General features: G+C 52.8%; 1 protein-coding gene across 1 annotated transcript in view; it reads left to right on the plus strand.

Annotated features, from left to right (window-relative positions):
• The first annotated feature begins 1,396 nt into the window (after positions 1 to 1,396).
• PRAG1 (PEAK1 related, kinase-activating pseudokinase 1) overlaps positions 1,397 to 13,881 on the plus strand; it is a 48,619-nt gene continuing 36,134 nt past the window's right edge. Inside the window, exons 1-3 of the mRNA XM_081520932.1 lie at positions 1,397 to 1,687; positions 6,647 to 7,066; positions 8,877 to 10,684. Coding sequence (XP_081377058.1) covers positions 6,737 to 7,066; positions 8,877 to 10,684 — 2,138 coding nt within the window. The 5' untranslated portion in view covers positions 1,397 to 1,687; positions 6,647 to 6,736. The remainder of the gene's footprint in view (positions 1,688 to 6,646; positions 7,067 to 8,876; positions 10,685 to 13,881) is intronic.

Consider the following 13,881-nt stretch of genomic DNA (forward strand, 5'->3'; position numbering starts at 1 on the left):
GAGCTGGATGACCAGTACTAGGGGAGGGTAGTGTGGCAGAGTGGAACTGCCCATCAGAGGAGCCAGACTGCCCTTGGTTCCAATCCCAGGACTAAGACCTGTCAGCCCATGGGTCCTGGCAAATTATGTGGCCCTGTGCACCTTAGTCTTCTCTGTGAAATGGGGATGATGTTCCTCTCATGGGGTTGCTTGGCATAGGGTAGGTATTTGACAAATGTTAGTTCTACTTCACTAAACCTTAACCGCCCCCCTCCCCAGTTCTATTCATACTCAGGAGAAATTAGTGACATTGGAGCAAAGGAAGGTTTTGTTTATTTTTTAATATCCCTGCTAACATTCTCCATTTCTCACACAGAAGCCAAATCTCAAATACATGTCTTCTCCCCACCCTCACCCCACCTGCCCAGTCCTGCCATGTCAATGCCAGATCACTAGGTGAGCCCAGGAATCTCAAGGAGAACCAGCCTCCTCCTCTGGGCTGGGTGGAGGCTCACAGGTGAATCCTGATGGGCTCCCTGGAGGAGGAGGACCTGCTGGAGTTACTGGACTCACTGCCTCTCCGGGGAGGAAGAAGGAGCACCCAGAAAGCCACAGGTGTTCTTCGAGGTCGTTTTTTCCTATGCCATTTCCCAATTTCTCCCTACCAGGCAGGCACAAGGTGGTGACCTGGATGCTCGGTCCCTGAAGAAACACCCAGGTCAAGGTTCAAGCCTGTTGCAGGCAGCAGAAGGAAAGGAGAGGACTGACTGTGTCATAGGCTGTCATACTCTCTGTTAAACGATTTCTAGCCCGAGGACTATCTCGAACACATTCTACCTCAGTGAATGAGTCACTTACCGGAAATGGTGTAAACACAGGTGTAATACTGGCCTGCGGAAGCCCTGGCTCTCCCAGCTTGGAGGAAGACCAGTTCTTCCTACAACAACCCTTGCCTTCCACTTTCAGAAAACTAAAGTTCAAGGGGTTACGCCAGGTGCCTGAGGCCTCAGTCGAGGGACTGAGGACTCCCAGTCCGGCTGGGTGGCGCGTCAGCCTCCTTCTACCCGCAACAAGTCATTGACAATGTCGGGGCCCACGCAACTTTCGGGACGCGTCTGGGTCCTTATCTCATCATTCCCCTGCGCACCCCCAGATCTGGGACTGTTACCCTCAACCGCCTCCCTCGTCCTCTCCGGGTCTCGCAGAGCAGGCTGGACGAAGGGATACAGGACACCTACATACCTACGCGCACGTTATGGGAAAGGGAAGGCTGCAGACACCGAAACTCGCCCCTGCAGAGCCCCGCGGGGCCATCCTTGGAGAAGGGTGCGAAGGGGCGCTCGCTCCCGGGTCGGACCGCGCCAAGTCTCGGGCTGGGGGCGGAGCCTCCGTTGGGAGCCGGAGGGAGGGGCGGGGCGAGGATCGCCAGGAGGCGTCGGGGCCGCGGAGCGAGCCCGCCGGCGGGGGGCGTGGGGAGGCGGCCGGGACCGCGGAGGTGCGGCGGGACCGGGCGGGCGGCGCCACCGGAGGCGGGAGGGGGCGGAGCCGCGCTCGCAGCTGCCACCCGGCCGCCGGGCCCGGGCAGAAGACGCCGCCCGCGGCCGGGCACGCACCGCGCGCACACTCTGCAAACAATGCTCCGAGGCGCCCGGCGGGGCGGCTGGCGGCTCGGAGACCCGCGGCGAGGCCGGGGGAGCGCGGCCCCGAGGTGAGCCCGCGGCGCCTTCTCCCAAGTCGGCCTCTTTTTTTGTCTGGCAAACGTGGCCGCAGAGGGGTGCTCCGGGGGAGCGCGGCGATTGCGGAGCAGGCGACCCCCGTCGGCGTCCCCCGGGGGTGACAGGCGGTCGCTGGAGGAGGGTGGAGCGTTCGGACCGCGTGCGCCCCGGGTTGCGCCCGAGGTGGAAGCGCCGACCCCGGGCTGGGGGGTGGGGGGGAGGACCGGGGAGCCAGAGGTATGTTTTCGATTCATTCGAGAATCGCGCTCTTTCGGAAGGAGAAACTTTCCTCGAGTTCCGGCAGCGGAACCGACTGCTCTGGTCTCGCTGGTCTGGCTGCTGGATTTGGGGCAGGAGACCGGAGCGCTTTGGGGATTGCTATTGTGGAGACTGCCGTTCCGCGGCCGCAGGATTGTCACAGGAACTGAGAGGGAGAGACCGCTCGGAGGGTCGGATCGGGACCCCGGGCGTGATGCTTTGGGACGCCAGGTTAGTAGCTGCCTCTTAGGCAGCCCGCAGTTGGATGCCAGCCTGGAGGTCTCCAGGGGAAACTAGACGATACCTTCTTCCTGAGCAGTGGCGGAGCCCTCTGAGAGGCTATCGTGGGCACGTTGTTAACCTTTGCTTGTGTTGCCTCCTCCTCCCCCGCCACACACACACAGAAAATAGAATCTCTCCACTTTCCGGTCCTCAGTGAGAACGCGAGGAGGCAGGGCCGGCTGATTGTGTATTTCTCTCAGGTGAAGCTCAGCCAGCGAGCACATGGCTGTGCAGAGCCCACAGCATAGCCCAAAGGTCTAGGAGGGAGGAGTTTTGCAGGGCATCCAGCCCAGAGTCAGGTTGGGAAGGCCCTATTGATCACTGGCCTGAAAAACCCCTTCCCGTTTTGAGCCGGAAATTTGACAGGAAGCACTGGGGCATTCTGCGGTTATTTCGCTATCTTGGGGTCTTGTGGAATGCGGGTATCTTACTTACTGGTTTAGATTGTAGTGGGTCTAACCCACAAAAACCACATTCCTGCTGCTGAGATTAGATTACATAGCGCTGGAGAAGGAAAAAAGAAAATAAAAAGTTGGGTGAGTAGCATGACTTACCTTCTTTGCGTGTGGGTGGTGGGAGGAGGCAGGAGGTAAGGCCATTACTTTCTCCTTTCTGCCTGGGCAACCCCTGTCAATGGAGTGTTCAAATCCAGACAAATTTCCATAAATATACCTCTTTTGCATTCATTTAATTGTATTTAAGTGTATTTAATTGTAAAAAATAGATAATTTTTTTTAGATGACTGTTTTCTGGAATTCTCTCACTTCAGGGTAAGGCATGAGCAACTTTCAGTGCAAGTGTGAAGGGCATTTGGAGCCCAGAGATTTGATTTTGTGGATCTGGTCACCATTGTTTGGATTCTTTTTCCTATGAGGTGGGCGTGTATCTGACAGCTTTGGTCTTGCCCGTTTTAGCCACAACTCTGGTGCAGAAGTTTGCAGAGGCAAAGATATTTTATCATGACTTGGATCAGAAAGAATGCTGAGATCTTTTTCTAATCTTACACTGCTGCCTCCCACTGAAATGGGGGAATTTGCATAATTCTGAGGGCTGCCTGCCCTTGGAGGCAAGGAATGTGGGCTGGGAAGGTGCCATTCCCAGGCGGTGGAGAGCTGGCACCGCGAGGCAGGAAACGCTCATGCTTGGTGAGCACCACTTGAGTTTTTCCACTGTCTTTTGACTTAAAATAAATAGATAGTTCCAAGCCCAGAACCTCTCTGGACAGAGAGAATCCTTTCTGGCTTGATGTAGTGATAAATTCTGTTTGCTGTGACTGAGGAACCAGTTTTAACAGGATGTGTAGTGAGTCAGTGATGGTAAGGAGCCCAGGGCTTCATTCTGTTCCCGTCTTCATTCTTTTCCCCTGAAAAACCTTTTCCAGTCTCTGAGCGGTTGGCGTGGTGAAAGTTGTACCCACTGTCAGAGAATTTCAGAGCTGAGGATGGGAGCGAGGAGGGTGTTCAGGAACTGGTGAGGGGTTCTGAAGGAAGCTTCCTGAATGTTGGTAATCCAACCAGAAGTCCCAGGGCTGGAGTGGGCCATCTGCTCACAGGAGGGGACCTTTGGCACCAAGCAACCATGAACGTTTGGGTCTGGGTCGGTTATCTGAGCAGGAAATGAGGTGTGGCCACCCCACGTGGCTTTCTTTGCCCCCCTCTGTGGATGCCTCACTCCTCAGACAGCCCAGCCCTGTAAGGAGCTGCAGGAAGGAGGTGAGCCCACTCAGAACCGATTCCCAAGCTCTCTCCCTCCATCCTGTCTGGGGTGCGAAAGCCTCTGCCTGCAGTAGAGGGGGCCAGGATTCCCAGAAAATGACCTCTCCCCGCCTCAGGGCAAGGGTATGGAGCTTTGCCTTATTGAACAACAAAATACCTCCTCTACTTTTTCCTCTTTCCAAAATCCTCCCTGGTGTGGGACTGTGAGAGAAAGAAAAACCCTTGCTTTCATCCTCTGCTTGTTGAAGCTTAGTGACCTCTTCTGGGGAACTTGGCAAGGAACAAACCTGCCACTTGGGTATATTTATAGGAGGAGAAGAACCCAACTTGTAATCATCTTGATGCAGAAGATCCTAACAATGGTTACGAAAGACAGATACTTGTCTTTATTTCAGAGAGTTCATTTAGCTTAAAGATGCAGTGGGCTTCCTGGTTAACTTTGGAGGGAAAAAGAGGCCCAATGTAGCATTAGCTCTCATTGAATAGGCACCCCAGTCTGCGAGTGTGGGAGACCAGAAAGAGAGCTCTTCCCACAGAGATTCTGGAATGATCTTTGGGGCTCCTGGCTCATTCCACCTGGTTAGTCCTGTTGATGGTAGGGAGAACAGCAACCTCAGAGCCAGTTCTCACGGGAGGAAAGCGGAAAGCAGACCCTGGGGCCAAACCCTCTCTATTTAATGAGTCTGTTCACTGTAGATTCTTCAGGATGATTTTCTCCTGAAAACTGTCCTTCTGAGGAAGTCAGTTCATTTAAGTGAGGAAAGGAGAGCAAAAAGCAGTAAACAGATAATGGCAAGCGACTCAGTGTAACGTGTGTGGTGATGACGTGAGGGGCTGCCAGCAAAGTTGGCTTCTCTCTGAGGAACCCCTGAGCACTCTGTGCCTGTGGACATGCTTCAGTTTATGTTCTTAGCTTTGTTTTCTCTTCTGTAAAATGGAGGTGACAGCTACCTGACGGATCTTTTTCAGGTGAACTGGTTAAAGTCTGCAATCCTTCTTTGAGTTTTCCCCCTCAGTGGTGAATTTACTGAGTGAATTCTGTGATACAAACTCTCCACCTTCAGTTTTACTCTCAGAGGAAATAAACTCTTTCAGCAAGCTGACTGCCTCCCCTCCAGGGGTCTCGTTGTTGTTCAGTTGTGTCCTACTCTTTGCGACCCCATGGACTGCAGCACACCAGGCTTCCCTGTCCATCACCAACTCCCAGAGTTTGCTCAAACTCATGTCCATTGAGTCGGTGATGCCATCCAACCATCTCATCCTCTATCATCCCCTTCTCCTCCTGCCTTCAATCTTTCCCAGCATCAGGGTCTTTTCCAGTGAGTCGGCTCTTGTATCAGGTGGCCCAAGTATTGGAGCTTCAGCTTCAGCGTCAGTCCATCCAATGAATATTCAGGACTGATTTCCTTTAGGATTCCTTAGGGTTCTCATAGGGAAAATTATTGTGAGCAATGACTCTTCTAGTACAGTCTACTGTACAACTACTTCTTCTAGTACAGTCTATCCAGACCCAGACCACAGGGCTGACATGACCATGAATCTCTCTGTTTCCCCCAGGCCTGAAACTCTAGGTCTATTGATCTCACTAAGCCCTGGGCATATTAAGGCATATTAAGTAGAGGGTTGGAGAATTCCCAAGATGCCAGACCTCCCAACCAGGACCCCCTGGGGAGCCGCTGAGACCACACCTCTCCACTTTCTCACCCCCTCTGTCTCCATCTCCTCACCAGTATGGGTTGCAGTGCTGATCTCAGAGCCCAGGCTTGCCTCCCCACTCATATCATTCTTGGTTAAAAATTGTGGCTTATTTTCCAGAAGCCACGATTTCTACCTGCTGTCCTATTTGGAAGTTCTCATTTCTCTGGGGCCAATCGAGTCCTAGGCTCTAGACCCCATAGCAGCAGGGGATGCACAGATCAGCCACAAGCGTCTCATCTCCAGCCTTGTGTGATTTCTTCCCGTGAACTGCCCCCAGAACCTCCAAGTGCTCAGGATTTTAGGGGACTGAAGTATCTTTTACACTCTACTCATGCATCAGGGGCTTCCCTGGTGGCTCAGGTGGTATAGAATCTTCCTGCAATGTGGGAGACCCAGGTTCAATCCCTGGGTTAGGAAGATCCCCTGGAGAAGAAAATGAACCCCACTCCAGTATTCTTGTCTAAAGAATCCCATGGACAGAGGAGCCTGGTGGGCTACAGTCCATGGAGTCAGAAAGAGTTAGACAAGCCGAGCAACTCACACACACACACCCACACATGCAACAGAGCTGTGTTTAGATTTTACAGCTTTTTAAGTCCACCCCACTAGAAAGGGATTAAGAGCCTCATGACAAGTGGGTGAGGGCCTTGGAATAAATAGAATAGTCATCTTCTCCTCTTTTCTTCCCCTTCTGCTCCGTAGTCATATCATCGGACTCTGATTGATCATGCCCCATCTTCCCCGGGGGCTCAGTGGTTAAAGAATCCACCTGCAATGCAGGAGACCCAAGAGACGGGCATTTGATCCCTGGGTGGAGAAGATCCCCTGGAATAGGAAGTGGCAACCCACCCCAGTATTCTTGCCTGAAAAATCCCATGTACAGAGGAGCCTGGCAGGCTACAGTTTATGGGTTGCAAAGAGTCAGACAGGACTGAGCATACACTAAGGGATCCTCTGGCAGGGAAGATCTCTAATCAGGCAAGTGTTCTGCTTTTCCAGGAAGCCGCCCAGTGAGCCCCTTCTGCCTTCCCGGAGACCACACCAGCAAGCCGAGTGCAAGATGAACCAGCACCCCGTCCGCTGCTCAAGATGCTCGAGACCATCCCACTGAACCCTGAGAGCCCGAAAATGTCTGCGTGCAGCGACTTTGTGGAACACATCTGGAAGCCCGGGTCCTGCAAAAACTGCTTCTGTCTGCGCAGCGACCACCAGCTGGTGCCCGGCCGCCCCCAGCCCCGAGTTGGCTGCCTGCCCCCTCCGCCTCGCCTGCCCCCCAGGCCCGAGAGCGGCCGCCCGGAAGATGACGGCCTGAGCGGCTCACCATACTCCAAGCCCACCATCGCCGTGAAGCCCACCATGATGAGCTCCGAGGCCTCCGATGGGTGGACAGAGGCTGGCGTCAGTGCCGACGTTGCGCAGGTGAGGCTGACTCAGCCCCGCAGTATTTTTACAGGGGCTGCTCCTGTTGTAAGGCCGCCGTGACTGGCGGGCAGCCAGGACGAGCTGTCCCGGCAGGACTCCTGCGGGATGGCTTCCCGGGCAGCTCGCCCCAGACCGCTTCTTCCTGACTGCTGCCCTCACTTCTCTCTCTGCCCTCTTTTCTCTCTGTCCCTTCAGGCTAAGAACCATGAATGCAGCCTCTCTGAGTTTATTTGGAGATTGTATCAGGACACACCCACCAAAATGAAGCATTTTTCTAAAAAGTTAAAAAAAAAATTTTTTTTAGAGATCACCTTAAATATATACAAAAGTAGCAAGAATTGCTTAACAAACCCCATGCATCCACCACCCTGCCTCAAGAGCTTGAACAGTCATCAACTCATGATCACTCTGGTTCCATCTTTATCCCCACCCCTACCGTCCCTTCCCCTCCTTTCCCCAAAAGCAAACCCCAGATATTGCATCATGATTGTACCTCCTTAAAAACTTAAGTCTTTATACAAAATATCATTATCACACTTAAAAATGTCAGCAGTAAGTCCGTGATATCATCCAATTCCCAGCCAGTGTTCATATTTCCAATTTGGAAGCTTGGATTTTTCTACCTTTGATCTGGGATTACTAAAGACAATTACATCCTTAGAGAGTAGACCATTCTGCTCATCCCCCACCCAACCCTCCCAACCCCCACTCCCACCATTGACCCTGACCAAGGTCTAATTATTTAGAGGGCACGTGAAGCCTGCTGCCCCTAGACATATCTCCTAAGAAACTGCATGTCTAAAACATATTCTTAGGACTTCTTGTAACCTCTTTACCCGTTCTAGTTTTCTTAAAGTATCACGGTGAGTGGGTCAGGAAGGCTTTGTGAGCTTATGTGAAATCAAAAGTCAGTTATAAATCAAGGGAGGCTTGAATTTGAAGCAAGCCACCTCCTGGGGTTGCTCTCAGCTTCAAGTCCCCTGCAAAGCTGCTCCATTTTCCAGAAGCTGGTTACAGTCATTCCCCAGGCCTTTCTCGGTACCTTCAACCTTCACAGATGTAAACCAGGGACTCTTTCTAGTCTGGATCATCTTGGAAAGGAGCCAGAGACTGGCCCTGCCTTGAGGCTTCTTTGAAAGTGGGGGTAGGGGAAATTTTAGAAGGGAAGCAGAAGGGGACTGTGATTTCAGTGATGGGAATGACTAGCCTACATCACTGTCTCAGGCTCGACTAATCCAGCCACTTATGCAGGTTTGGGCTGAGGTCACTGCCTGTCACTGGGAGGATTGTGGCTCGGAGTGAGTGATGCAAGGGAACCAGGGCCCAGCTCAGAAGGCGCCCCTCACCCTCCTGCCCTCTAACCGCCCCCCACCCCCACCCAAGGTATTTTTAAAAGCCTTGTGACTGTTTTCTTCCTGCCGTGAAACCGTTATGGAAAGACTAATGAACACTAAGCAAAAATTAAGCAAAACTCCAAACTCTTATTTTCAAAGCCCATGGGAGAATTCATCTCATCCAGCAGTTTCAAGGGAAAAGGCAAAATGTTCTTCTTTAGCGTTTTTTCCCCTCAGCCAAAAGAATAACAGACATGGGCGGGAAGCGCAGTGTCTGGGAAGACCAACAGCTCCATGGGGCCCCCGCGATGAGAAGGCCATGGGGAGATCAGAGGGTAGGCGGGCAGCCTGGCTCCTTCACTGTGGCTCGGAGGACGGTTTCCAGTGTCATGGCCCTGCCCTCTCACTTTCTCTCTCTTCCTTTTTTCTCTGGCAAGGTCTAATGTAAGTCTTTTAACCTTGGGGCTGTGTAGGTCATCTGGAGACGAGCCCCCGGCAAGCTCCCCCTCCCGAAGCAGGAAGACGTGCCAATAGTTTATCTGGGCAGCTTCCGAGGCGTCCAGAAGCCTGCCGGGCCCTCGGGTCCCACAGATGAGGGTCACCCCCGCAGTCCCCCTGCCTATGCCATGGTCGGCCTACACAGCCTAGAGCCCCGGGGGGACCGGAGTAATGCCTTCCACCCGGTGAGCTTCCCGGACGAGAAGCTTGGACGAGACGATAAACCAGCGATCCCCTACCAAGAGCTAACCTCCCCGCAGGAGAGCTTCCGCCAGAAGCTGGCCGCCTTTTCCGGGATGACTTCCGGCTGCCACAAAGGCCTGGGGCCCTACCCGTCTGCTCAGCCCCTGCGGGAGTCCCTGCCCTCAGAGGATGACAGCGATCAAAGGTGCTCGCCCTCGGGGGACAGCGAAGGGGGAGAATACTGCTCCATCCTGGACTGCTGCCCTGGGAGCCCAGGCGCGGAGGACGCCCGGGCCGGGGGTTCCCGACACAGACAGGGAGGCAGGGACTGCTTGGCAGCCTGCTGGGAGCAGCGGGTGTGTGCGAGGCCACCAGAGGAGAAGCGGGCTTTGAGTTTCCCCAGGGACTGCTGCAGCCAGGGCCCGACCGAGAGCCCGCCCCGACTGGGCCCCAAGAAGCAGTCCCTCGCTTCAGAGGCTGCCAGCTCTTCGGATGGCCTCTCCTGCGGGAGCGCCAACAGCCGCGCCAGCAGCCCCCTGGCCCCCCATCCTGAGAGCGATTACTGCTCCCTCAGGAAGGAGCCTGGGCCGGGGAAGCAGCCGGACTCCGGCTGCCACGGCGTGGCCTCCAGCAGGTGCCTTGGGCACACCGGGGAGCCCCAGCCCCCAGCCCACTCCAGGGAGGCTGCACAACCTGAGCCCATCTATGCTGAGAGTACCAAGAGGAAGAAGTCCGTTCCAGTGCCTTCCAGGCCGCAGGCCAAGGCGGAGCAGGGGGCAGGCACCCCGGGCCAGGCCCAGGTGCGGATGGTTAACACCTGGGCTCAGAAAACCGCATCTGGCTGGGGCCAGGACAGGGAAGGCCCGGATGTGGCCCCCCAGATGGCGGCCACCATCACAGTCATGGCGGCCCACCCAGAAGAGGACCACCGGACAATCTACCTGAGCAGCCCTGACTCCTCGGTTGGGGTGCAGTGGCCACGCGGGCCCCCGAGCCAGCAGGCTCCTGAGGCAGGCGGAGAGGAGCCTTCAGCTGGGCAGGGGCTCGGCTCCAGGGAGAGCCGCCATCGCGGTGCCAGTGAGACCACGGCCAAGGGGAGACCTGCCATCCCTCCCAAGATGTCCAGGAGCAGCCCCGGAGGGTCCCCGGTGTCCGACCTCAGTGAAGGGAACTCGGGCGTCCCCGGACCCCAGCCTCCATCCAGGGGCCCCGCTGACCCAGCTTCTTCCTGCCGGGCCAATGGCGTCCCCCCCAGCGACTCTGCCAGGGGCCCCCCGCCTGCCACCAGCGCGTCAGCCTTGGAGCAGAGGAGGCCCCGGCCCCAGGCTGGTGCCTGGAGTCGCCAGTGCCGGATCGAGGAGGAGGATGAGGTGGAGCAGGACTTGCTGAGTCAAAGTTGGGGGAGAGAGGTGGAAAATGGCCCCTCAGACCCGGCCAGCTCCTCTGCCTGGCACCGTCTCCGCCCCACAGACAGCTCCTCTGGGCAAAACAGCAAAGCCGGGACTGGGATGAGCAAGTCGGCCTCATTTGCCTTTGAGTTCCCCAAGGACAGAAGCGGGATTGAGGTGTTCTCGCCTCCCCCGCCACCTCCAAAGTCACGGTAAGTATGACTGTGTGTGTGTGTGCAACTTGATGTTGGGGTGGGGCTGGAGGGGGTGTTCGTCCAGCAAGACGGAGGCATCTTCCAGAAACCTTGGTCTTTGCTGCCTCCACGAAGACATCAGGCCAAGGTTTGGTGTCCTAATGCGGGACACCTGTGTCGGCCTGTAGGCACTTGTGCCTTTGTGTAAATTTCTGCTTGGTGCTCAGCACACAAACCTACCAGCTGTGCCCTGCTTGGGATTGGCTATTGGGAAGGCATATTTCTGAGAAGCACTGAGAAGCTGTCACTCTTGGCTGGTGCCCATCCTCTTATCATAGGGTGCGCTTGTTTTCTCTGAAACATTTCTCTGAAGTGTCTTCAGCAGGCTTCCCCGCCCCCCCCCCCAAATCCTGAAGTTCCTGATTTATTTAAACATGCAGAAGAAGGCTCCAGGAGGCTATGCTACAGAATCTTGCGAGGCAAAGAGATGGGCAGGCAAAGGAGCAATGCCAGTGTGCTCCATAAATTGTAACCATGATGGTGATTAGACTTTGGGGGCAAAAGCAGGTTGTAGGAGGTGCTGCACATGTTTTAAAACTCTCAGATGTGGGTTTTTAAAGAAAAAAAAACATATATATATAGTTTCATGGTAGCGTGCTAAAACTCACAGCTTTCTCACTGCTTTCTCCTGCCAGTTTAAAGTTCCTCTCAAAGGCCTGAGAAAAATAAATGCTTTTTTTTTTTTTTGAAGTATTGAGTTGTACATGGAATTCAGATTCTAAGGCGGCGGGGGAAGGGGGGCAGTGGCCCTCAATTAGAGCAAAACCAATTCCTCTCAGGGAAAGGAACAGTCTGCTGTTTTTCAAAAGATGACAGCCCTTCCGAACACTTTCTTTAGTCGTGCCATCTCCAGTGGTTCTGTTTCAGCTCATGTGCCTCTGGGTTGATGTCAGAAGCAGGGAATTGACCACAGAGGGAAGCGGCTGTGACACTTGACTTTGAACATCAAGGTGTCTCAGGCTGTGATGCGTCCTAACGTGGGCTTTTTCTGGTGTTGAGTTGGCCTCCTGCCATGCATAGTAGACAGCCATCCTCCAGATCTTTGGATGAGCACAAACTCTGGGCTACGGTTTTCGCTTGCTGACTGAATAGGGGGTTCTGCAGCTCAGAAGAGCTCCTACTTTATACGGCACTTAGGGCCAGGCATGGAGCTAAGGGACTTAGACATACTAACTCATTTGATGCTCAGAGCAGATCAAGGAAGTAGGGATTACCATCCCCAATTACAGATGACAAAACAGAGAGAGAGCTGAGTAACCTGTGCCAGGGTCACACGGCATACTTGGCAGTCTGCCTCCAAAGTTTGTGATTCCAAACACCTTAGACACAGGAGTGGGCAGGGCATTCGAATAAAACATAGGCATCATGTCTGTCTGCCTCAGGCCTGGAGGGCTTAGTGGGAAGCATGGTCTTTGGAGCCAGAAAACTGAGTTCATGTTGTGTCTCTCTCACCTACATGTTAAGTGATCTCGAGCAAAGCCACTTACTGTGACCAAGTTAGCCTCAAGTTACTCTCCAAAATGGGCTAATAATAACAATACATTTGTAACACCCTGTTGTTGAAAGGCTCAAATGAATGAACAGAATCTAATGCAGAGATTAATTCTGTAGGCAAAAGCCACCCCGAGCTGTCAGCAGTAGCAGGGATACCCACACCCTATAGAAATGGGACTGGCCTGATACAAGAAACACCACCTGAGTCTTGGAGAAGGAATTAAAACATTCTTGGGTAAGAATCACAGGGTTTGGAATAACACCAGTCACCATAGCAATGTGACTCAAGTAGAATCTTCGTTAGCATCTAGGGTGAGATCAGAGTTTTGGAGGCCAGTTTGTTAAAAAACAAAACCATTGGATTATATACAATTCACACCAGGTGGGAAGCTTAGAGGTTCTAGGTACCAGCTCTTTAAAAAAAAAAAAAGTTTTTATTTTCAGAACTTTAGGGAGAAAAATCTAGGAAATAAAATTAACTAGCTTGAGAGAACACAGAAAAAAAGGAAAGAGCATCTGGTACTATTTAAAATAAATTGAACTAGTATATATATATATATATATATATATATATATATATATATATATATATATTCATTTGGGGAAGATTTTTCAAGCATTACCAGCATTCTCTTTTGAATCATCGCACATCTCCCATGAGGATATAAGAGGGCAGGCTCAGGACCATAAGTTCAGTTCAGTTCAGTTCAGTTGCTCAGTCGTGTCCGACTCTTTGCGACCCCATGAACTGCAGCACTTGTCCGTCACCAACTCCCGGAGTTTACTCAAACTCATGTCCATTGAGTCGGTGATGCCATCCAACTATCTCATCCTCTGTCTTCCACTTCTCCTCCTGCCTTCAATCTTTCCCACTATCAAGGTCTTTTCAAATGAGTCAGTTCTTCCCAGCAGGTGGCCAAGGTATTGGAGCTTCAGCTTCATCATCAGTCCTTCCAATGAATATTCAGGACTGATTTCCTTTAGGATGGACTGGTTGGATCTCCTTGCAGTCCAAGGGACTCTCAAGAGTCTTCTCCGACACCACAGTTCAAAAGCATCAGTTCTTCGGCGCTCAGCTTTCTTTATAGTCCAACTCTCACATCCATACATGACCATAAACTGACTTGATTCTGAAACTTGGTACTGGACTTACTGAGGTGGGTGCCAGGAACCCACAGCCTTCAAACCTAGTCGGTCTGGGTGATGGCAAATCAGAGTATTGACCAGTGTATAGCCCACGGTTGATCCAACACCACACTGGTGGCTGTGACAGGCTGATGTCAGTTTTCCAAGATGGGAAAACATTGGAAGGTCTTTGAGCAACATCAAAGGTTAACTTCATTTCTTCACATGGGTCATCTGTTCAGTGGGTTTTATTTCTAAGGCTCAACCTCACCTAAGAACAAAGATAACAACTGTCATGATGCGTATGAGGTCCCCTCAGGACTCCAGAGAGAGGGGCTGTTCCATGCAGGGTAGTGTTAACATTTTTACTAACAGGCACTTAAGCAAGTAATGAGTGCTTTCTCGGGCCACTATAGAACAAAGAAATCATATGCTGGCTTTCCTATGGTCCCATTTTACAAAACTGACTGACTTGGAGGGGAGAAAAATAGATGTTGAGAGTGACCTGGCTTTCCTGTGGTCTTGTTTTGAATGTT

This window comes from Giraffa tippelskirchi, chromosome 8 (assembly GCF_054371585.1).
Source record: "Giraffa tippelskirchi isolate mGirTip1 chromosome 8, T2T-mGirTip1v1.2.pri, whole genome shotgun sequence".
Taxonomy (NCBI): Eukaryota; Metazoa; Chordata; class Mammalia; order Artiodactyla; family Giraffidae; genus Giraffa; species Giraffa tippelskirchi.